Source organism: Oryctolagus cuniculus, chromosome X, assembly GCF_051225735.1.
Source record: "Oryctolagus cuniculus isolate XC-2025 breed Fujian yellow rabbit chromosome X, ASM5122573v1, whole genome shotgun sequence".
Lineage (NCBI taxonomy): Eukaryota > Metazoa > Chordata > Mammalia > Lagomorpha > Leporidae > Oryctolagus > Oryctolagus cuniculus.
In genome coordinates this window covers 57419813-57445467 of record NC_142888.1, presented here as the reverse complement: position 1 = coordinate 57445467, position 25655 = coordinate 57419813, and the positions used below count along the sequence as shown (strand labels likewise).

The 25655-nt window shown below is 36.1% G+C and overlaps 1 protein-coding gene across 5 annotated transcripts in view; it reads left to right on the top strand.

Moving 5' to 3' along the window:
• Positions 1-25655, top strand: part of PCDH11X (protocadherin 11 X-linked) — a 751842-nt gene that overhangs the window by 330544 nt on the left and 395643 nt on the right. For all 5 annotated transcript variants that reach the window (XM_051827412.3, XM_051827410.3, XM_002720154.5 and 2 more), the window contains one exon: positions 21454-21534. In XM_051827412.3, the coding sequence (XP_051683372.1) occupies positions 21454-21534 (81 nt within the window). The remainder of the gene's footprint in view (positions 1-21453; positions 21535-25655) is intronic.

Genomic DNA, 25655 nt, shown 5'->3' with positions numbered 1-25655 from the left:
AGATTACTGTTTTTGTGTCTGTTAGGAAAAGAGGCACGGAATTGGTGCCTCCTCACATGGGGCACCAAAAATGTTAAGTAAAGAAGCGCAGAATAGAGAGGAGGCAGAATATGAATCTACAGCCAGACCGAATTTATTCAGAGAAAATAAATCTGCACAGGTGGGTGACCAACTGCCCACTGATGGAACACGTGGCTGAAGGCCCCCACCCCAGGGGCCGGGCCTTTTTATATTTTAGGAGGACTAGGGATGGGGGTGGGGGTAGGGGGCAGCAGGTGGAGGTGAATTCCTGGAACTGGTCTTTCAGGTGGCCTGTTGGGCCTTGGGAAACTGGAAAGAATGCAGGGGTGGGGTATGAAGGCCACAGGGTGTGAGAACCAATTGAGATTCAAGGGCAAGGGATAAACTCCATTGTTTGTCTATCTTTTGGATAATGAGCGAGAATGGCTGAGGCTTATGTCTGTTCCATCAGTGTCTCTCAGATCACTGCTCCTCAATGAGTCCTTCTGATCACTCCACAAAGAAGCGATTTCACTCTTCAGAAATTTCCATCCTCCTTTCTTATCTTAAAGATTTGCTCACAGCATTGAATATTATAATATATAGACTATATATTTTGTTTTTGTGTTTTATTATCTTTTACATTTCTTACAGAATATAATTATCTTTTACATATCTTTTACATATCTTATAGAATATAATCTACTTGAGGGTAGAGTTTTTATGATATTATTCATAGATGTATCCCCAGCATGTAAAACAGTATATACCACAGAGTAGGTGCTCAGTAAATATTTATTAAACAAATGAGTGAATAAGTGTTCCTCTGAAGTATCTTTGTCTCTTGTGCACCACTTAGTTCACTAGTTTTAAATTTTTTAAAATTTTTTATTTATTTGACAGACTTAGACAGTGAGAGAGAAGAAGACAGAGAGAAAGGTCTTCCTTCCATTGATTCACTCCCCAAATGGCTGCTACAGCAGGCGCACTGTGCCAATCTGAAGCCAGGAGCCAGGTGCTTTCTCCCAGTCTCCCATGTGGGTGCAGGCGCCCAAGCACTTGGGCCATCCTCCACTGCCTTCCCGGGCCACAGCAGAGAGCTGGCCTGGAAGAGGAGCAACAGGGACTAGAACCTGGCGCCCATATGGGATGCTGGCACCGCAGGCAGAGGATTAACCAAGTGAGCCAAAGTGTGAGAAGTCAGATAGGTTAACATATAGTCAGGGGATCCCGGTGGAATTTGGGGTATAAAATTTCCCCAAAATATTATCTTTAGCAAGAACAAACAGGCTGCCCTCCTTCCTTCGGAATCTCCAAATTTACTATGTGAATAGCAAGGGAGCTCTTGCTGAGCTCACAGCTATTGTGAAAACAAGTTATCTATCCCACCCTTAGCAGGCAAGACAAGATGCAGAATTGTAAATAATGTTTTTTAATCATTTTTTGTCCTGCCTGGTAACTGAATACCAATCTGTCATTTTTTTTTTTTTTTTTTTTTTGGTCTTTGAAATTGTACTTAAAACCAACTGCCACCAGTCCCCTTTGGGTCTTTGGGTCTTCTTCTCTTGGAACCTCCCTGTTTGCTGCTTTTTTTTTTTTTTTTTTTTGACAGACAGAGTGGACAGGGAAAGAGAGAGACAGAGAGAAAGGTCTTCCTTTGCCGTTGGTTCACCCCCCAATGGCTGCTGCGTAACGCGCTGATGCGAAGCCAGGAGCCAGGTGCTTCCTGGTCTCCTATGCGGGTGCAGGGCCCAAGGAGTTGGGCCATCCTCCACTGCACTCCCGGGCCACAGCAGAGAGCTGGACTGGAAGAGGGGCAACCGGGACAGAATCCAGTGCCCCGACCGGGACTAGAACCTGAGGTGCCAGCACTGTAGATGGAGGATTAGCCTATTGAGCCACGGCGCCGGCCTCTTTGCTGCTCTTGACAGCAGGTTTTCAACCTAAATAAATCCTACTTCACTTTCACCCATGTGTCCACATGATAATTCTTTTGCACAAGACAAAGAACTTAGGTAAACAGTGATTTCTCCACTGCAGTTTTCCAGTAACACAAGGATGCTTCAAAAAAATTCATGGAATATGGAATTAAAAGACGTTTATTTTTGTGCAAATTTTTTCTGAAGTCCATGCATAGATTTTGTTGTTGTTAGAAAATCCATTTTGTACAAACCACTGATGTGTCCTCACACTTTGGAGCTATGGTGAAAATGTAGGTAACTGCAAAGGCCATTGACTTTCTTAGATGCTGCTGACCTATCCACGTTTATCACCTAACCAGCAACTTCAAAGCTGTGGTTGTTGTGTAAAATGTTTTTTTTTTTTTTGTCTAACCAACTTACTGAAGTATTTCAGACTACCAATGATGTGAATGATATTAAACTGTTAGTAAATGTATTAATTTAATTTCCGATTGGGGCTGTATATATGCCTCAAATCTAGTGACTTAAAGCACAAAGTTTTATTATCTAATAGTTCTGGTCGCCATAAATTCAAAAGGAGGCTAAAATCAAGGTGTTGCCAAGGTTCCTTTCTTTCTTGAACCTCTCAGAGTGAACCTTGTTTCTTGCCTTTTTCAGCTTTTAGAGGCTGATCATAGCCCATAGTTCATAGCTGCATCAATCCGACCTCTATTTTTCACATTTTCTGGGACTCCCCTCACTGCCTTTCTCTTTCTCTTACAAAAATGCTTGTGATTGCATTGTATCCATGCAAATAATTCAGGGTCAACTCTTTATCTCAACATCCTTAATTTTGTCATATCTGCAAAGTCCCTTTTGCTATATAATTTAAAATAGTCACAAATTCAGTGAATAGATTGTGGATATTTTTGGGAAAGAAACATTAGTCTGCCTATGAAAGAGGGTTGAAATATTAGTAGAATGAACTTAAAATGGTGACAAGAAACTGTGTCAAATTGTAAGCAAATAGAAAAATGATTCCCAAGATAATATATGGATCTTAATATGAGAAGATCATTATTTTTTATGTTGTTCCTACTTTCTGCCAATAGTGTTGAAAGAATAGATGCTACAAACTAGTCTAAAAGTTCAGATTTTCACCTAAGCAAAGAAATACAAAAACCTTTGAAATTTGATTTAGAATATTGCCAGGTCTTTAATAAATATCATAACTGGATTGTTTCAAGTCTGGGATGAAAATTCAAGAGACTTTTATGTACTCTAAAGTTTGGGTAATCCAAGATATAAACATGATAACATTTGTTCTTCTCTGTTGTCATACACATGAAAACATTCTATGTTGATTTTTATACTCAGGAAAAACTGGAAGCTGAAGGTGATGACTTGGATGAACTACCTAGGGAGAGTGAAACCTATATGTGAAAACTGATTACATAAAGTTCTTGAAACACCCTGGAGGCCAAACGTCTAATTGAGACAATTCTCACTTCCTTCCAGGGGTGAAGCTTACACTTATTTTTACCCATTGGGGAAAGTAAGAAGTGCTATAATCAATGTGGCAGAGGTCAAGAAAGCTGTGACTAGACGCCCTGAGTGGAGTGACTGGGGAAATGATGAGACATGACTGAGAAGAACTCCTCTACAAGCTCCTGTGCTTTTTACTTCTTTCTAGGCTCTTCTCTCATTGACATGCCCAGCTTCTACATTTCTCATCATTACAGTTATTCCATTAGGCTGATACCTTGGGTCTCCACAAATGCAAGTTCAGGCAGAGGGGAATTAGCACAATAGGGCATTGACACTTGAGGATATGTTCATCAAATTGAACTGTTATTCACTAAAAAAGATCCTGAGAAAACAAGCACCAGCACACATATTTGATGTAATAATACAGAAAGGAAACTTACAGTGGACACTTGCTGAGGGAGAACAAATCCAAATGGGGTATAACAATGAAGGGAACCCTGGGACAGCCATTCAATTTTTTCATGATTAGAAGAAAATGGCATCATTTATAGTAGTTAGAGCATATTGCATGGGAGGAGGACATCATTTGTTAATGTTTCCTTTTATTTCATTCATTCCTTATATTTAACCAGGAAAGAGGATAGATGACATGAGAATGAAAAGAATTCTGAGGCTTTTAAAAGTTTGAAGAAAATAAGTGAAGCATATTTGTAAGCCAAGTTATTAAGACATTGACATTTATTAAATTTGCACACAAAAATCATCTCAAAAATTATTCCAAAGGCATGATTTTATAGCACGATAAAGCAGAAATTTGAAAACTTTTCTCTCCAGTAATATGTATTTGCAGTACAATCAGATATATGTGATTTTTACCATGATTAGGTATACATGGAATATATTTTACTATAGTCAAATTTTATTGGCATAAAGTTACACTTATAAGCATTTTAACCTGGAGGCCTGACTAAAATTCTAAAAAATAGCATTTATACATTAATTTATCCTAGCATTTGACAGAAACATACAATTTGTCTTAAGATTCTATGGGAATGGTATTGGACAACAGGGACATTTGTAATAGTAAAACTGCATGTATTACTTCTGCATGTCCTATACAGATACTACACTGAAAATTGTTAATTTTTTAAAGATATATTTTATTGTTTTGAAAGGCAAAGTTACAGAAAGAGAAAGAGACTCTTTCATCTACTGGTTCACTCCCTAAATGGCCTTAACAACCAGGGTTGGGCCAGGCTGAAGCCAGGATCCAGGAGTTTCATCCAGGTCCCCCATGTGGGTACAGCAGCCCAAGTACTTAGGCCATCATTCACTGCTTTCCCCGGCACATTAGCAGGGAGCTGGATTGGGCAGCCCAAACTTGAACTGCCACCCAAATGTGATGGCAGCATTGTAGGTGTCAGCTTAACCCATTATACCACAACGTCAGCCCCAGACAGTGGTTAAATTTTGTCTACATATTGGCCCTGTGCATTTCTGTAGATATCTTCTGTTGTAAAAACACTTGGTTTAGAAAATGTCATTTAATTAGCACATACCACATTTTTTATGTGAAACATATTTAAAGTATCACTAAGCATATTTTTTCTAGCTTTCCTCTTAGTATATCACTTGATAGCTTCATTTAAAACTTTATATGATGTTTTTATTTCTTTTTTAGTGTAATCATCCCTCAAAGCTACCATGATTATTTTTATCACTGATTGTTGACAATGTTTTCAGTTGTGTCTGTAAGATATTATTTTATTAAAAATAAGCAGCATATACATTAATCAGTTTTCAGTGTCTCTAGATCTTTGAGACTGTGACACTGAATGAAAACACATTAAACATTGTGTGCATGTCATGTGATTCAAACTCAGCCATCACTTTTCATTCTACATGCTACAACTCTATCTGGCATATAGTAGGTGCTCATTAAATGTGTATTGAATGACTTTTTATTTTATGACAGCTTTTTCATCTCTAGCAAATCAATTACTGATACTGGTTGCTACTCCAACAAGGAAAGTACCTATGATTTCTTGTCTCATGGAATGTATAAGAAGCTAAAATAGATTCTCTTGCACCCACAAGTTGACTGTCAATTAAGTTGATTATATTTTATTTGAATAGATAGGAAATAAATTTTAGCATCTCTTGAGTTCTTATGACATCCACCAAGTAGTATTCAAGTTGCTGTGTACACAGATCTGCTTAATTCTTACCAATCCATGAGAAAAATGTTATCATTTTCTTTTAGGAGTGAATAAAATGATACTCAAGTATGCTAACTCATTTATACCAAGTTTTATAACAAGTTAGCTTTCACAAATGCCATTTGCATTTAGTTCAGTGTGACTCCAAAGTCTGAGTTTATAAATTCTATGGTGTTTTTACATAGCTACTTATACTGCTTCTTTGCAAAAACAAAACCAAACCTCATTACAAATAAAATGTCAAACTTATTAGATATTTAAAACTTATAATATGTATGCAAGTCTTCAACTAAAAGACCCTTTATGCTATTAAAATGATTGAAAGATATTATTTAATCATGTCAGGCTAAGAGTGAAGTAGACAGTTTAAGAAATAGTGCCTTAGGGCCAGAGTTGTAGCACTGCAGGTTAAGCTGCCGCCTGCAACATCAGCATCCCATGTGAGTGCCAGTTCAAGTTTGGCCTGCTCCACTTCCCATCCATCTCTCTTCTAATGTGCCTGGGAAAGTAGCAGAGGATGGCCCAAGTGATTGGGCCCCACCACCTATATGAAAGAACTAGATGGAGTTTCTTGGTCCTGGCTGCTTTGGCCTGGCTTAGCCCTAGCACTTGCAGCCATTTGGGGAGAGAACCAGCAGATGAAAGATTGCTCTGCTTGTGTGTCTGTGTGTGTGTGTGTGCGTGCATGTGTGTGTCTGTGGTTTTCCCCATCTCTTTCCCTTTCCCTTTCCCTTTCTCTGTAACTCTGCCTTTAAATAAATAAATAAATATTTTTTTAAAAATAAATAATGCCTTCAGAACTGTGTTATTAATTTCATTTATTTCTGCGTCACTGTACCCAGTCAGCACTGCTACACAATTACATTTTCCTTTGCTCTCAAAGGGATTTCAATATAATTGCCTTCCTCATCTGTCTTGATATTCTTCTTTTGTAGGTATATAGTGGGTGTACCTTTCTTTTTTAAGCAAAATTCCAATTGGCCTAGTAAACAAATAAATATTTCTTTGATACATGGAATAATGATCATAAGTTATTCATTTATGGAATTTTGCTTTCTCAGAAATCTAGATCACTGACTTTACTTATTTCCTTATTTTAACCAGTCTTGAGAGACTGTTTAAGATAGACTCTGCTATTAAATAAGCTGAAAAGCTTTGAATCAAGTATTTTAAGCTTAGAAAATCTAATATAAAGAGTACCTGTTTTTTGTCAGTGTCTTGCTGAAGTTTTTGTTATTTTTATGACAATGCATTATGCAGTTTTCCTAATGCTTTAATGCAAAAAAAAGCAGTGCTAACTTTTCTACCTATGTGTAAATTAACTATAACTTAAAAGTTCCATTTCAAAAGTTTCATTTTTTCATTTTTATTTTAATTTAAAAGCTTCTGGTTCACTCCCCAAATGCCCATGGTAGTCAGGGCTGGGCCAAGCCCAAAACAGGAGCCCAGAATGCAATCAGGGTCTCCCATAAGTGTGCTAGGGATCCATGGATTTGAGCCATCATCTACTGCTTCCCAGGATATGCATCAGCAGGAAACTAGATTGGAAGCAGAACACCCAGGACTTGAACCAGGGACTCTGATTTGGGATGTAGGCATCCCAAGTGGTGACCCAAAGGATGTGCCAGATGCCTGCCCTTTAAATTTCCATTTTTGTAATTGTTCATTATCCTTTGTTGTTGTTGTTTGTATGTTTGGCCTAAACTAGTGTGGACTCTATTTTGTTGTTGGCAGTATGGTACCCAACTCCCCAGCTACTCTCCTAAATTTAATCAATAATTGCTCAGGATTGGGTGGGGCCAGGTGTGTAGGCCACATTTCTTTTTTACTTACTTGTTTTTCCAGTCATATTTTAAACAGCTAACGTGATTTTCTTTCTTATTATGCTTGTTATTTGTCCATCTTTAATTAATAGGCTTTCCTCTCTAAATCTCCTTTTATTCTTTGTTCATATTCTTAACTAATTGAGGTAGATTGTAGAACAATTCAGGTTAAAATATTTTCTTGGTATATTACTTGAGATTCTTAGAAGGATATCTTGAGAAATTAGAAATTTATTATTATATTAAGGGATTTAATATAATTATAGTACATATTCAGCAAGTTCTTACACAAGTTTACTAACACCTTGGTCTTAATAACCATAAATGTCATCTTAATTCATTACTGGATTATTGATATAAATCTAGGAATTACAGCTATATTTTAGCAAGCAATATTAATGAATGTTTTAAAAACAGTGAATTGGTAAACTTTTTGTGTTGAAAACTAATTTTAATTAATAGTTTATTGTATCTATGTGAATTACTTTTAATTCTTTAAGATTGGACTTCTACTTCACAAAACCAAGTTCTCACGGTAACAATGAGGACCTATATTTGGCTATATTTATGTTGCCTAATCATTCTATATAAATGACATCTTTGAAGAACTTCAAGAGAATTTCAAGAGAGCAAACTCCCAATACAATTTTCATTTGAACATGAAATCTAATGAAATTTTATTTCGATCCATTATGTGAATTTTTATTGGATTTGAAAACAGATTTTTCTAAAATTTTAACATTTAATAATCAAATACTGAACGTTGGAAATAAATGCTTTATGATATGACTCTTCATATAAGTCACAACTTTTGTAATGAAATAGAGCTATTCATCTCCCTGTCCTACAATTGAATCTAATGTCTTATTAGGAGATAAAAAAGTATAAATTCTTTAGTTCTTGCTTGTAATTGATTTTTAGAAAAGAAAGTTGAGTCATAATTGCATATATTGACAAAATGCCAAACTTTTCTGCACATATTATGTGTGCACACTGAAAGGTATAGAAAAGTATAAATCTATGATTATATTCTCCATTTAAATAATTGCTATTGTAGAAACAATAAACAATTGTAATTTATAGTTAATCACATATTTGCTTAACATTCAGGAATTACCTTATTTTAGTATGTAATTGAAAGAGATATTTTTAATTTGACATAATCATTAGGCATTAGGAATACTTCCTGAAAGCAAGTCCAAGCTGATGGTACTGATAAAAACATTAATTTGTATGTGTGTTCTAGTGAATCTGAAAGGTTAATCAATATTTACCATAGATTGGGGTGGTGGTAATTAAGCTCAGTGTTATTGATACACAGCAAATTCTCTTCATGATAGCATTCAGTTTATATTCAGTAGGCTGCTGTTATGATTTTTTTTGATGGAGTTAAGAATGATGCCAATAATCTAAACTCCTCTTGTTATATCATGCTTTTCATTGAACATGAAATCTTTAGGAGTTTAGCTTCATCTATTGTATATGTACCTATAAATAATGGGGATATTATAATTTGTTAATAATTATAACATTTAATATCTGACCACAAATTTTTCCAAACTATTTCTATATGTTTCTTCTTAATTTCAAAATAACATTTTTATATTTCATATTAAACATTGCTATAACATGTAATAAATTATCATATTTCACCATTAAAAAGATTGATGCATGGAAGTGATGCCAACTTAAAGATATAATTTCAAAGTGTGCAGTAAACCTCTGAATTATTTTTACAGTCACAATTCCTAGAAAAGTTTAAAAGTAACTGTTCATATAAAAATCACCCTGCATTAAGCTGCTGATTAACCAATTGATTATACTATTAGAACTTCTCTGTTCTTATTACAAAAATATTCTTAATTTTTTAAATTTATTTTAATGGGGGAGAGAGAGAGAGAGAGAGAGAGAGAGAGAATCTTGTATCTACTGGTCCCAAATGCCCACAACAGCCCTGGTTGGGCCAGGCTGAAACCAAAAACCTGAAACTCCATCTACCACATCGGTAGCCAGGACTCAAATAATTGAGCCATTATTTGCTGCTTCCCAGGATGTGTATCAGCAGGAAATTAGATCAGAGTGGAGTAGCTGGGATTTGAACCAGATAAGGGATATGGGTGTCCCAGTGGTAGCTTAACTCACTGCATCTCAATGCTTCCTGGAGAGAGGGGGGGGATATCTGACTCAGCATTTTACCACTACCCTTACATATGCTCTAACAACTTAGAAAATTCTTGAAAATGTGTAACTGTTCTGAATCATAAATTAAGAAAAACTTTTAATGCATTTGTAGCCACCTTTAATGAATTAGAAGCCACTGAAGAAATTAGTCCAGGCACTAATTTTTTTAAAGTCTGTCCTCCATACCCAACTGAAAAACACACACTTTCAAATTTTAACTCTTCAATTTTTTGTATATTTTAAAGACCTATTTTATTTTATTCGACAGAGTTACAGAGAAAGAGAGAAAAGGAGATAGAAATAGAGATCTTCCACCCGCTGGTTCACTCTTCAAATGCCTGAAATGACTAGGGCTGAGCCAGGCTGAAGCCAGGAGCTTCTTCTGGGTCTCCCACATGAGTGCAGGGGCCCAAGTACTTAGGCCATCTTCTGCTGCTATCCCAGGTTGTTTAGCAGAGAGTTTGAATGGAAGTGGAACATCCGGGACTCAAACTGGTACCACTACGCCACAATGCCACAATGCACTACTTATATGGCACACTCTTATTTTTATGGTAACTACAATGACAGTAATTACTTTAAAAATGAGGATTCAGGTGGATTGTTTAGCCTTACCATTAAGATGCCAGTTGGGATGCCTGCATCTGATATTGGAATGTCTGGGTTCAAGTCTCAGCTCTGCTCCTGAGTCCTGTTTCTGGTAGTGTGTACCCTGGTAGGAAGCAGGTAATGGCTTAAGTAGTTGGGTCCCTATCACTCATGATGGAGACCTGTACTGAGTTCATGTCTCCTAGCTTTAGTCCCAGCTGTTGTGAGCATTTGGGTAATAAACCATCAATGGATGGGAACTCTCTCTCTCTCTCTCTCTCTCTCCAAATATATAAATATATATACACATATGTATGTATGTATATATATATTAAATAAATAAAATTTTTTAAAATAAATAAAGGGGCAGGTGCTATCGCATAGCAGGTAAAGCTGCCACATGCAGTGATGCAGTGAGAGCATCCTATTTGGGTGCCGGTTCAGGTCCCGGATACTCCAATTCCGATCCAGCTCTCTGCTGTGTCCTGGGAAAGCAGTAGAAGATGGCACAAGTCCTTGGGCCCCTGCACCCATGTGGGAGACCCCAAAGAAGCTCCTGGCCCTGCCTTCTGATCAGCGCAGCTCTGGCCATTGTCTCTCTCCCTCTTCTTCTCTCTCTGTGGTAACTCTGACTTCCAAATAAATAAATAAATAAAAACAAGAACTAGAGTTGAATGTTTGGCTAACATTTAAATTGCTGCATAAGATGCCTATGTTACATATTAGAGAACTTGTATATGATACTCTCCTTCAGCTCCCGACTTCAGCTTCTTATAATCCATATCCTGGGAGGCAGCGTGATGGTTCAAGTAATTGAGTTCCCGTCACCCACATTAGAGACTTGGATTGTGTTTTTCACTATTGGCTTTGGCTTCACAATCAAGGCTGTTTTGGACACTTGGGGAGTGAACCAGAGGATGGGAGGTCTCTTTCTCTGTCTGTCTCTGTCTCTGTCTCTGTCTCTATCTGCCTCGAAAATAAATTAACAAATAAAGACTTCAAAAGGTATAATAATTATTTGAAAAACAAAGACTAGGGATGAACTAGCATTTAGGACACTAGCATCCAATATCAAAGTACTGCGATTCAAGTCCTGGCTCCACTCCCAATTCTATTTCCTGCTACTGTGGACCCTGGAATGCAGCAAGCAATGCCTCAAGTATTTGGATACCTGCCACCCACATGGCAGACATGGATTGAATTCTGGCCTTGGATTTGCCTGTCTCTGGCTGTTTGTGACATTTAAGAAGTGAACTAATAGATGGGAACTTTCTCCTTTTCTCTTTCTGTCTCTATACCTCTCAAATAAATAAGTAAATAACATAAAAATAAAAGCTAAAGTAAGAACTAATTAAATTTCTCCTATTGTGTGCATGTGTATGTGTTTGTGTGTTCATATTTATTTTGGCAGAGTTCTTAAAAATAATTGTCAGCTTTTGGTATGAAATATCTTTCTACTTTGAGGAGTAATTTTGAGCCATTCTTAAGAAGTGAGGGTAAGAAATAATACAATGAATTAACAGACATAAATTAGTCTTTTCTGTCATTAAACATTAGCTGGGGCAGGCATTTGTGGGGCAGCAGGTTGGGCCACCACTTGGGACACCCACATCCCATATTGGAGTGCCAGTTCAAGCCCCAGCTCCTCTGCTTCCAATTTAGCTTCCTGCTGGTGCACCTAAGAGGCAACAGATGATGGCTCAAGTACTTGGGTTCCTGCCATTCACTTGGGAGACCTGGACAGAGTCTTGGGTCCTGGCTTTGGCTTGACCCAACACCCACTATTATGGGCCATTTGAAGAGTGAACCAGTGAATAGAAGATCTCTCTCTCTCTCTCTCTCATCTTTACTTTCAGATAAATAAACTTAAAAAATAAGCATAGTTACTGACATTTTTGTTAAGTTTCAATATTTAAAATATGAAGGTTCAGATTAAACTTATTGATTTAATTCATTTACTTAAAACTCATAACTCTTCTATATGATACATGATTTAACTGGTTTTCAGTAGGAATATCAAAATATGAAAATACAGAGAGAATTATGGTTTTGTGCTGTTTTATTTTTGTTCTTTCATGTGACAAATAAGAATATGCATTCATTTTCAAAGTTTAGTAAACTTAAATTATAAATAAATGAGAAAATTCATCCTTCTTGAAGTAAAATTGATAAGCTGGGACTAAATATAAATTGCCTGAGAAATAAATATTACACTTTATTTTTTAAAATGATGACTGTAACAGCCGCAGTCTCCCCTAGGTGCCCCAAAACAGGCTACCTCACAGACATGCATGATCACTGGGCCTCACTATCTAGATCTAGGGGCTTGTTAGGATCAGAGCTCTTCACAGAAACATTAAGGAAGAGCTTTGGCAATGTGAACATTTCACCATGTCCAGATAATCTGTGTGAAAGCATTGTTCTTCTGTGCTTCTATGGATGACCTCTTTGTGCGGAATGATAGCTTTATCCTTTTTCACATCATTATGTTTGCTGGGGGAAAATCCTGCTGTGCTACATCATAATAACATGTAATCTTCTTGCTCAGTTTAGCTGAGATTTAAGGAGACTCTGTTCCTAGAAGCTGTTCTTTAAAGCCTGATCTATAATTTTGCAGAATCACCCCAGCAGAAGAGCAAGAGGCTTTATAAGAGGGATACAACCATTAAAACTCTTAAACGAAGATTAGTTTCAAGTTTTACAATCCGGTACCAAACCATCTGGCAAATCTCATGTCAGGTTTTGTTAAACCTCTGAGCTTTCTAAGTGTTAATTCATCCCCCTTCTATAATGTCCCCCCTTCCCTAAACACACAGGCGCACACTTGACTTGATGATTAAGATAAAAGATCTAATTAAGTGCTCCAAGCTTGTTGATTTTTCCACCTGGTGATTTGTTACCCTTGAAGACAATTTCAAAATAGCTGTTTGCTTTTGGCAGAATCCTTGGAATCCTTATGGATAAATGAATATATCGCTCCCAAATTACTCCTCTGTTTTCACCACATCTCTCTTGGGTCTTAACCATATTCAGAAAGAGGATCTGCATTTTCTTGTGATACCAAACCACTTCAGAGGGACTCAGACCAGTCTCAAAAATATTGTACAAGCCTATGGAATAACCCAACTGTATTCTCTGTAAGACTTCATCGCTGTTGCTTTGATGATTGCAGTTAAAATAAATTTTAGTTTGTATTAACCTGATGTGAAATTGTTTCTCTACATTACATCTGTGGCTACCAAATTTTTCTTTGCATTTAAAAACCTGCATCTCTTGACAACAATTAACAAGTAAAAAAAAAAAACAAAATATACAAAGAATAACAAGAATTAATTGTAGGACATAAGTGCTCCCAATTCATAATGTCCTGTCTGTACCAGAATGCTAATAAACAAGGGTTTGCATGTCCCTTTAATTCTAAGTAATGTGTGCCAATTATCCCGTGGACAGAAAACATTAGTAAATTGTGTATTTTCTGACTTGGCTTCATCTCTACAAAACATGATAAAATTTCAGTTGCAAGATTATATATCGGAATGTTTTACTCTGCGTAACTTTTAAGGAAATCTTAAAGTTGTCATGTTTCTTCAAGCTTGTAATCTGTACATTACTTTTATGAAACAGATATCTGAAAGATTCTTGAAACTTTAGGCTGAATAGCAAATATCAAACTCCATGTTTAAATTCTTTCCTTTTTGCCTCCCCCCAACCATTTTCAATAATTTTTAAGCAGTTAGAGGTGCTTTCTTAAAAGATTTTCTTTGGGCAACTCATTCTAAATTTTCAATAGTCAATTTGATTTCAAATATATGTTTATATTTTGTATAGACATTCTTAAATGTGATTCATATTGGTTTTCAAGTTTTGCAGTTTTCAATAAGTCATCAATTTATAAATCTATAAATCATCAATTTATAAAACTAACTTTGCTCTGGGGAATATTAATTAAATTCACAACATACTTCTTTTTCCTAAGAATTGTGTATTTCAAGATGGCTAGAAAACAGGATCTTGAATGTTATCACCACAAGAAATGATATTAGAAAATATATGTGCTATTTATCCTGATTTAACCATATTATATTTCACATATGTTGAAACATCACATTGTGACGTTACTATATGTCAATCATAAGTAAAAATTTAAGACAAGGAATTTATCTATAATCAAAAGTCTTCTCTCAACTATAAGTTATGTAATAATTGAAAACAATAAAGAATAATTTATGTCTCCCTTCCCTACTCCTTCCACTTTCACCCATCACATTACTGTGCTGTTTATTTTAGTACTGGTAAATTTTTAATTTTTAGATATACATAGACACCAACAAAATTAACTGAAATTTCAGTTTCAAAAATGTTGGGATGTTTCCTAGAACATTACTGAGAGAATTGTGGCTTGTTTGGGGATAAGAACAGGAGACAAGGCCATCATCCTATATCACAAGCTGGGCTACTGAATGTCTTTCTCTTGTACTGAAGTGGTAACTCAGGAAAGAGAGAGGGAGAGAAAGAGTTGATGACTCTAGATGGCTTATGCTACATGTTATTAAGGAAGATACAGCCATAATACCCCAAGTCAAGGGGATAATTATAAAGTGCCAAGCTCTTTATTATAGAAACTCAATATACAATGATCCTATGAGACTCATACTTTTATACTCTTTTCACAGTTGATGAAACTGAGAGTCATTTTAAATAACTTGATGGAGTTTGTAAAAGTAGTAGACTATAGAGCCAAAAGTGGATTCTAAAGGCCTTACCCTTTCAATTGTTGTATCAAATTTTTAGCAGATTTAATCTCTTTTAAATACCTACAAAATCCTGCTTAGGTATTACCTGCCATCTCCTAAATATAAAATAGAAAGGACCTTAAGAAACATTAAGGAGAGCAAGAATTTGAAGTTTTTTTTTTCCTTTTTTTTATAAATCTCTGGGTTATATTCCCCACAATTGGAAACTGTGCTCTGTAATTTATTACAAAAATTAAAAGTAGATACTGAATTGAGGCTTTTAATGTAAATAATTCAATTATATATGTAATGGGGAACATAAACACCAAGACATACTTTTAAACTTTAGTTTTGATGTACGTTATTTGCTTGCTAAAATTTTTTTAAGGATTTTATTTATTTATTTGAAGGGCAGAGTTACAGAGAGGCAGAGACAGAGATAGAGAGATTGAGGAGAGGAGAGGTCTTCCTTCCACTGGTTCACTCCCCAGATGGCCGCAGTGGATGGAGTTGCACCGATCTGGAGCTGTACCCATCCAAAGCCAGGAGCCAGGAGCTTCTTCTGGGTCTCCCACACAGGTGCAGGGGCTCAAGGACTTGGGCCATCTTCTACTGCTTTCCCAGGCCATATCAGAGCGCTGGATGGAAAGTAGAGCAGCCCAGACTGAACTGGCGCCCATATGGGATGCTGGCACTGCAGGTGGTGGCTTTACCCGCTATGCCACAGCACCAGCCCCTTGCTTGGTAAAGATCTTGGTTTTTGTAACTAAACAAATGACAATGAGGGAAAATTCTATAAATATAATCACTAGAATTATCATGTCTTTAGACATATATTACAATGCCAGATATACATAGGACTCCTCTTCCAAAAGTGTTTCAAATGCTGATTTCTTTTTCCCTAACCTGTAAATATGTCAACTAAATGGCAATCTAATAATAATAGTAATTATCTATTATAAGATCACTTGTGGTCTTTGACTACTGTGACAAGTTAGAATATCAAATCTCCATAAAACTTGAAATTCCCAGGGTGCATATGTTTGCCTAGAAAATGGCAGCATAGTTATATTTCTGTAGAAAACCTGCTACTTTAAGAAAGAAATGTGATTTCCAAATACACTGAAGCTTCTAGATTCTGTTTTTGCTAGATTTTGAAATAATGCAATGTTGAGACTATAATCAGAAATACCATGATGTTATTTTGTTGGTGACGTTTTTACCATTTGGTTTAACTTGAAATGAAATTTCCAAGTGATAGAAGAAAAAAATACATTCCACAATTCTTCTTTAGAAAAAAGATTTTTTCACAAAAGTCAGGCTTGTTTTACCACATATAGTGGTTTTGGGATTAGTAAGGCTCAAGAATGTAGTTAATACATCAAGTTCCTAAAGTGCAGATTCTGTGAGATACTGTAAAGAAAACACTTGAGAAGTACAGCAAGAAGCACCTGCCAGATTTAGAAGGTTCAACTCAAATCACCTTGCTTCATAAGACTTTTTGCCAGGCAGTTATATTTTGGGAAATGAATTTTACTCTTTTAGGTCACCTGTAATGGTTTCTTGTCATTTTCCTCAAAGACTAAATCCTTTGACAATAAATCAGCTGACACTATTTTCCCTATTTATTGGAAAAGGTATATCATTGTAAATATTTTTAGCTAAAATTCACATTTTTGTGAATGGAAATTTGGCTAATATTCCTTTGTGCTTCAGGCAAGCAATTGGGGGAGACTTAATAGAGTTTGGGACATTTACTCTGAATCAGTGCTCCCTATGAGCCAGCTTCTTCCTACATTCTCCGTAAATAAAATCATTCAAGCAGATTATAGACAGTTTTTAGACCATGAAATTTCTAGATTGAGAAAGGTGAAATAATATAAATGAACACTTTTACACTTTTTCTTTCATGTATGTCTATTTCTTTAGGCCAACAGGTAAAACAAGGTACAACTATGCATGCTTAAATGAGTTAATGCAATTTGAAAAAAGATCATGCTCCCTTCAAATATCTAACTAGTAATCTCTAACTCAGAAATAATAAAAAGATCCGATATGTATCCATCTTTTTCTTGCAAATATTATTTTTTATTATTAGCAGTAATACTAGTGAGACTCTAAGAACTCTTCAAGATCATGGGTAAGACACACTTCTCACTTTTTTGGCACTGAGCGCTGTCTTAATAGGAACTGGATTAAAATGAGGCTTAAATCTACAAAGACTGATTATTATAAAGCACTTTCCTCTTTTCTTGACAGTTTGACATCTAATTCCATAAAAGGGAAGATACAGTCTGATTCAGTATGTGGTACATGTAAGGAAACAGAAATGCAGATCTGCATTTTATTTCTCAGGTGTCACTGATAAACCATATTTCATTTTCTGGAAACACTCAAGCATAAATGTACTTGAGCACTACGATTTCCTGCAACTGCCATTTCTCTCACTTGCATTGTAGTGAATCCTCAGCAGTCATGTATTTTGGAGACATTTTATTAGACAATTTCCTAGTTCTTAGTTTTGTAATCATGAGATTTTGACAGGAGGGGAAGGAGTGATAGGGAGACCATTGGCAGGGATGAGGCATCATTTTACTGTTGCTGTATTTGTACAAAATACATTTCTATAAATTTTCCTAATATTTCAGTGTTGAAGCATACTACACCATAGACATGTTTAATTGCAAAATTTAAATGGACAAGATACATCCACATAGTTTTAAACCCTTAATCACTTAAAGTATCACCTTTACTTAATTCAGTGGCCATTAGAATGTAGCATTATGCATTTGACAGAGGATGGCCCAGACAGACATCAAGCTGATCACAGCTGACAGAGAATGCTTAAATCAGATGCTTAAAATGTGCATAGGAAATACAAATCAAATAGATCAGCCTTACAAAAAAAAAGTCAAATATGAGACCTGAGCATAGATTCTGCTGAGAAACCAGCTAACATGTAGCTCAAACACAATCGAGTGTTTCCATTTTGTTTCCCATATAGTTATAAACTCACCAACTGATTTTGCTTGTATATCCACAGTATGCACTGAATTCACTTTTGCATATATTTGTCCTAACATTCTCCTACATTTCTTTGGCACATCAGTCATATTGATCACATCCTGGGTCCCCCAATGTTGGGACTATGTTACTCTCTGCTAAAAAATAAACAAAATCTAAAACTCCTCTCCAAAATCTGCATCTAAATCCTACCGGATTTTACTTATTTCAAAAATGTGTGCAATGGCTGTAATTATCAGTCTGTGTTTTTCTCTCCTAGTTCAGGGATATGCAACCTTTTTCCTTAAAGGGCTAGAAGTAGGTATTTGTAAAATTAGAGTAAACAAATTTCCACAATTTTATATAAAATTCAAATAATAATAATAGTAACACATTATAACTTTTACAAGCATAGATATACCAATAAGGTGTTGCACTTGTGTATCTCATCTCTGAAAATGTTTTTTCACAAGGATGGGTACTGTTAAATCCTGATATCAATCCACAAGAATGTGGTTTTAGTTGAGTATATCTGTCTCTTGGAAGATATTTGTAGAGTTGTATCAGATTATTTCCTTGGTTTTGCTACTTAACATATCAATACACTGAAGAGTAATTGTATCTAACTGAAGATTAAGTAAATCTCCTCGACTTTATATTTGTTACAACTCATCGCATATTTGCGTGGGGATGGAGATTTTGTTTGTGTTAAGGTATGACAATAGTGGAGTATAGAAAACAGCTTGTCATCACTTGGGATTCAAACAACTTTAGTTGTCAAAATAACTTTACTGCTGTATACGTTTTACATATATAAGCCTTGTTCTGCCTTGTAGGCTGATTTATTATGAGACATCATTAAGTTTGCAGCAAAAAATAATTCCCAAGGTGATTCAATGTTTGGTAATAATGGTTGAGAATACTTCTTCTTATTCAGTAAAATTACACTTTTGGCCTCAAGTTCAAAATATCTCCATAGAACTGTACATTGCTAAGCCATCCAGATGCTTATTTTGTGGGACAAGTCAGGTTACCCAGCTTGTAATTTGGCAAACGTTTACAGAAATACAATGATTCAGTTACAACAGTGAATGAGCTTCACTGTTGACTCTACTGCTTCAACAGCATATTTTCCACAAGGTACTTGCTGATGTCTAATACCATAGGCTTTAAACACCTTCTATTTTTATAGGCTCTGCTTTGCACAAGTATGTTTCTTAATGCTCCACACATATTTAACTATCAGTCTTAACACTTCATAGCAGATCCCACTTCAGGTTTTACTGAATCCATCTTCTCTCAACTTTGAAAAATCCTTGCTTGTTCTATTCCACACAGACTATTCACAGACTAATTCTAAAGCCCCTTCAAAATTGGCATCTTTTCTTCATATAAATGGCAAGTGAACATTGTTGGTAACATCTGTCAACTCACAAAGGGATAAGGAAAACCTTTGCAAATCATTTGCTCTTTTCTTTCTTTTTTTTTCTAAGTCACTATTGATGCTCCTCTCCAATGCCCTAATTTTTTTTTTACCGTCTTTACTTGTCAAAAGGCTAATATTATTGTTTGTTTTATCCGGACACAGTTCTTCAGCAGTTCCAAGCAAACATGATTTAATTCCCTTGCCCTTGGTAAGCAGCTTTCTTTGTTTCACTAACAAATGAGCCTTTCAGAAACTTACTTTGGTCACAGCCTCATTTTTTGTTTTCTTTTTACATTTTTGTGAAGAAACTATGCTGTACTGAGACACTGGATTTCAGTTTTCTAATTCTTTTGACTGTGCTTTCCTATGAGTTGGGATATTGTGATAAGTGCTTAAACTAGTAATATCAACACATGTTTTACTATTTTGTCACAGATATACTTCCATTGCTTAATAAACATGATTTATCATATAATTTATAACAGAATAATTCTTGCTTGGTTGTGTTGAAAGTTGATGTTCCAGACGATTTCTCCTTTTGTCTTGTTTTGTCATAAAGCGCAGATACTGATAGTTTAAAAAAAAGAAAGAAAGGAAAAAAAATTTGTCATGTTGAGGTGATACATGTGGCACTTGAAAACTTGTAGAATGATAGATGTATCACTACAATTTGTAGTGTGTTGAATAGTGGTTGAAATCCTGAGAGTGTGATATGTGTGATATAAAGTCTCTGCCACAACTACTTATCTCTGCTTTTATAGCACAAATGTATCCAGCAATCATGGAGTTGGATTTTCACAGCTTTTTTGAAAAATCTGTCCCTTTCATAGATCAAATGACAACTATTTACTAAATCCTTTGTGTTATATGCTTAAATTACATATACAGAAAATGTGTGTCATATACATTAAGTTTTTGAAGCCAGAGAACAGGGAAGGTATTTAGCTTACTTGTTAATCTTCCGATTGAGACAAACAAGTCCCATATCTGAGTACATGAGTTCAATTCCTAGCTCCATCTCTTTATTCCAGCTTCCTCTTAATGCAGACCCTGAAGGTCAGTGGTGATGATTCATATAACTGGCTTCATATGCCACCATATGGAAGACCTGGAGTGAGCTCCTGGCTTCAAGCTTCTGGCTTTGGTCCAGCCCAAGTCCAGTCCCAGCCCTCCTATAGGCATTTGGGGAACAAACCAGCTGATGCTCCCCCCGCCCCCTTCAAATAAAATCAGTCTAATGGTTAAGATGCTCTTGTCATACGTTGGAGTACTTGGATTCAATTCCCAGCTCCAGCTCCTGACTCCAATTCAGATAGGAAGGCAGCAATGATGGCTCAAGCTATTGGTTTCCCTCTGGCCCCAGCTCAAGCCATCATGGAATTTGAGGATTGAATCAGTGTGGGAGCTTTCTCACTTTCTCTTTCTTTCCCTATCTCTCTCTGTATTTCAAAATAAAAAATAATGTATGAAAACAGAGAACTTACTCTGGCCTGAGGTAAATTACATGGATACAAACATCATCTTATCAAGACTGATAATTGTTCTCAGTTGGTAGGTTAGCATCTGTGTATTGCTTCATAAATTCCTTGGGATTTATCACATCTATTAAATATTTTTTATATGGCAGATAGCAAATTTGTGTTGTGGTGGCACACACAAGATAGATAGATTTTAATTTGAGACAATGGCACATTCATAAATATAACTTTTAAAGCCATCCAGTTGTAAAAGCATTAGACTAAAAGTCTCTCTGGCTTAAATTTCTTCCACTTAAATATTTTAAATTGTCCTCCACAATTCCATTCATATATATAATAGACCACTTAAGTGTAAACCTGAAATGTCAATTCCATGAGAAAGTAAATATCTTCTTTCTTCTCTCTCCTTTTTTAAAATGTTTAGTACCTAATGCTGTTCCTGGCACATGTGAACCCTCAATAACTTATTCATTATGAGCTATGATGACTAGAAACAATTTTTACTGCATATATTTTTTCCCTACCAGTGTTTGATGCTTGTGTGAAATGCAATGTATTTTTTTACTCTTAACAAACAAGTTAAAAGTCGTTCTATTTTTCTTTCCTTCTAAAGCCAATGAAGGAGGCTGTGAGATCTCATACCCCCATGAAAGAGTCAACAACTGTAGAGATCTGGACTCATCCTCAACCACAGGTATGAAAGAGAAATACTTTTTGATATTTACCCCTATTCTTTTAAAATGATTCTTATGACTATATAAGAAAACAGTGCTTCTCCATGTTTATTCTGTGAAGTTTCTTCAGGTGGTTTTGTGTTGGACCCTAATGTTGAAAATATGACAGTGATTTTATATTTCTTTCTCATGTAGTTTGATAATATTTCTGAAGCTGGTTTGTTTGATCAAGTACAATCATTCCTCTAAAATTATCTTCTAAAGGATTGTCTGATCTAAGGATATTTAAAAATAGTTCTGAGATCTTGGATTGAAAAAAATTGAAATCTGCTGTTATATAATATGACTTATTTAAGGTTTAACACAACACAGTACAACTTGTATTATTAATTATGCAAATTTTAGTAAAACCTTATTAGTTCTGAGGGAAGTCAGTCTGAATTTGTTTTCAAAAATAATTTATATTTTTATTTAAAAGTTTTTAAAGGTGTATTTTATTTATTTGAAAGGCAGAGCAATAGACAAGGAGGGAGCTAGTGAGAGAAGGAGAGAAAAATACCTTCTGTCTGCTGATTCATTTTCCCCAAATCATTGTAAAGCTCAGGGCTGGGCCAGACCGAAACTAGGAACCTGGAACTCCATCTGGGTCTCCCACGTGGGTGGCAGGGGTCAAAGCACTTGGGCCATTTTCTGCTGCTTTCACAGGTGCATTAGCAGGGAGCTGGATCAGAAGAGGAACAGCGGGAGTTGACCCTCGACTCATATGGATGGACAGTCACAGGCGTCGGCTTATTGCTGTGTCACAATGTTGGCCACACTATTTCATATTCTGAGACTGGCTAATTAACTATAATTCATAACTATATAGGCAGGGATGTAATGAGAAATTGAAGACTGTCAGCACCCAAACTCTTCTGCACAAGTGCACTGCCCAATCCCACTCCCCTTCTGTCCTAGTCCAACATGGCCACAAGCTTGGCACACTCACTTCCCATCATGCACTTGAGTCTCACTTCCCATCATGCACCAGATGCCATGACACTTTCCTAGAGGTGATCATGTGGGCTGTAGCCCCATTGCAAAATCCACCTCACCTGACTATTCAGTTAGGGCACCACCCGCCTACCCTATAAAACCCAACTTTCACAGGGGCATTTCTCCCTTGTGAGGTGAGGTTGCCTGCACTCCTTTCTGGGTGCGTACTATTCCTTTAAATAAATCTTGCTTTCCTACACACCTCTACGTATATCTCCTTGATTTCTTTTATGGAAGAACCTGGAACAAGCCCAGCTGGGGATTGTCTCCCACACAACAATAATGTAAGGTCCTGAATCTGACCCCTTGGATAGCAAATTAATTATCATTAATTTTCTTCTACCTAGTTACTTTCAAATGTCTTTTACTTGTTATGGAGGAAATACATTCAGAAAATGTAAATACATTAAAGGCGAATCTATAGTATCAAGCAACCCAAATGTAGTAGAAGGAGAATCACATTTTTTATTTATTAGTTTTTGTGTGCTTCTGAAATTCATGAAAGCCATGTATTCTGTAATAACAGGATTAATTTCTGCAACTCTTAATTATTTTATTAATTTATGCACTATGAGAAGAAATGATTAATTTTATAAAGGTAAATTGCAACCTAATTTCTGTCCAAAGTTTCACAAGTTTTAAATTGCTGTTTTGATAAACTTCTAACATTCTGACTTTTAAGTCTGGCACCTCTACTTCTGTTCAAAGAAAACTGGTTAGGGTGTACAACATAAGGTGACCATAATATAATAAACCCATCTACATCTGTATCCAAGAGACATCTCAGAATTTTATTATCATTTTTATCAACTCCTTGATTAAGAAATGATTGCAGTCTTCAGAATATAAATTCTGAGGAAAAATACATAGCTTGAAAATATTTACCTTAAACTTAAAAATTAAACCTACCAATACTACATAAGTTATGACTAGGGTAAATAGAGGTCATATGGAATCAAACTCTTATAAAATTCTTGTCTTCCGTGAATAAGATGTTCAATCAGTGAGTTTTTATATAGCCAATTAGTTACTTCTGATTATAATCTACTAAATGAAATGCCAAATAATTAACTCTAATTATTTCTCACCAGTAACTCATTCTTTGATTTGTTAGCAAAGTTAAAATCTTGTTAGAGACTTAATCACTTCTTACATAGTGGGTGCTTTTTGTTTGATCTTCATTTATTAGGTAAATCTGTTAAGTATTTGACAGCCTTGATTGTCTTTACTGCCTGAACCTTGAATCCCAATTTAAGATACAATATAAGAGTGATGGGTTACACTGTATATATAGCATTACCAAGCCCAGGATACAGATAGGGAGTTTTCAACCTTGCTTTTTATGAACATTGGTGTTACCTTCACAAACTATAAAGAAAATATTTGTTCCATGAACAAGCTTTTATGATTCTCTATGAAATTACTCATCTTTAACAAGATATTCATTACTCACTTGGGGGATTTCATAAACAACTTTCTGAAAATAGAAACTTCTGAAACTAGAGTGTAGCCTGAAAATTAAATTATTTTTATTCCTCCACTGAAATCTTTAAATTTTTTGATAATGTATACCTCAGCCATTCATCTGGTAATTAATTGAAATTCGTGGTACAGATACTGACCTTGTGGGCTTACTTTTCTTTAAATCAGGAAGTGACACAATGGTGTCTCATAAAGCAGAATGGCTCCTAGCTGTAAAAACTAATTAAAATTTCAGGTGAACTATGAAATCTAGGTTCTTTATCTTCAGTAAAGAGCTTTCAAAAAAGTACCCATTTCCTAAGAAAAAAATAGCAGTTTTGTTAGAATCCTTAGAACATATTTAGATACACAACTGAAATTCCAAATTAGATTTCTAAAAGAGAGTGTGAGATTTAACATCAGAGGATAAATCTTAGGGCCAGAATTGTGGCATATTGGGTTAAGCTTACAACTGCGATGCCAGCATCCCATATGGGCACTGGTTCTGAGTCCCTATTGCTTCACTTCCAATCTAGCTCCCTACCTGAGAAAGCAGTGAAAGACAATACAAGTCCTTGGGGCCCCTGCACCCATGTGGGAGGCCCAGAAGAAGCTCCTGGCTCCTGGCTTTGGCCTGGCTCAGCCCCATCCATTGCAGCCATTTGGGGGAATAAACCAGCAGATGGAAGAACTCTCTCTCTCTCTCTCTCTCTCTCTCTCTGTATCTTTCCCTCTCTCTTTCTCTCTCTCTCTCTCTCTGTAACTATGCCATTCAAATAAAAAAAATCTATAAATTTTTTTTGACAGGCAGAGTGGACAGTGAGAGAGAGAGAGAGAGAAAGAAAGGTCTTCCTTCCCAATGGCCACTGCAGCCAGCGTGCTGTGGCCGGCACACCGCGCTGATCCGAAGCCAGGAGCCTAGTGCTTATCCTGGTCTCCCATGCGGGTGCAGGGCCCAAGGACTTGGGCCATCCTCCACTGCCCTCCCGGGCCACAGCAGAGAGCTGGACTGGAAGAGGAGCAACAGGGACAGAATCCGGCGCCCCAACCGGGACTAGAACCCGGGGTGCCGGCGCCACAAGCAGAGGATTAGCCTAGTGAGCCGCGGCACCAGCCTATAAAAACTTTTAAAAAGGAAGATAAATCTAACAGAACACCTTTTAAACGTATAAGGGCCAATGGGGTCATAAACGTTCTCTATAGCAAACATGGTAGCATCTGTTCAGTACTTAGAAAAAATAGTTACTCAAAAAATGTGCATTGACAAACTTTGCATATACATTTACCAGCTTTGCATGTATACATTTGCCAATTACAGTGGATTTCTGTTTTATAATGTGCCATTTGATAATGGCTTGATCTTTCCCCTTCCACAATAAATTCTCCTACCTTCCCCCGGACTTCCCTTGATTCATAGCAATGTTAAATTAGCTAGCAAATCTAAAACTTAATAATATTCTATCAAAAAATTGGAACAAAATAAAATGTATATTTCTTAAAGTATTTTTCTGCTTTTCCTTATGACTTTCAATAGCAATTGTCTTGCTTGTGAAAAATTCTTCTAAGATGACATTCTGATTATGAATATAGGTAATATCTTGGTTACCACTGTACTTCATTAAATTCATGTGTATTGAGATCATGT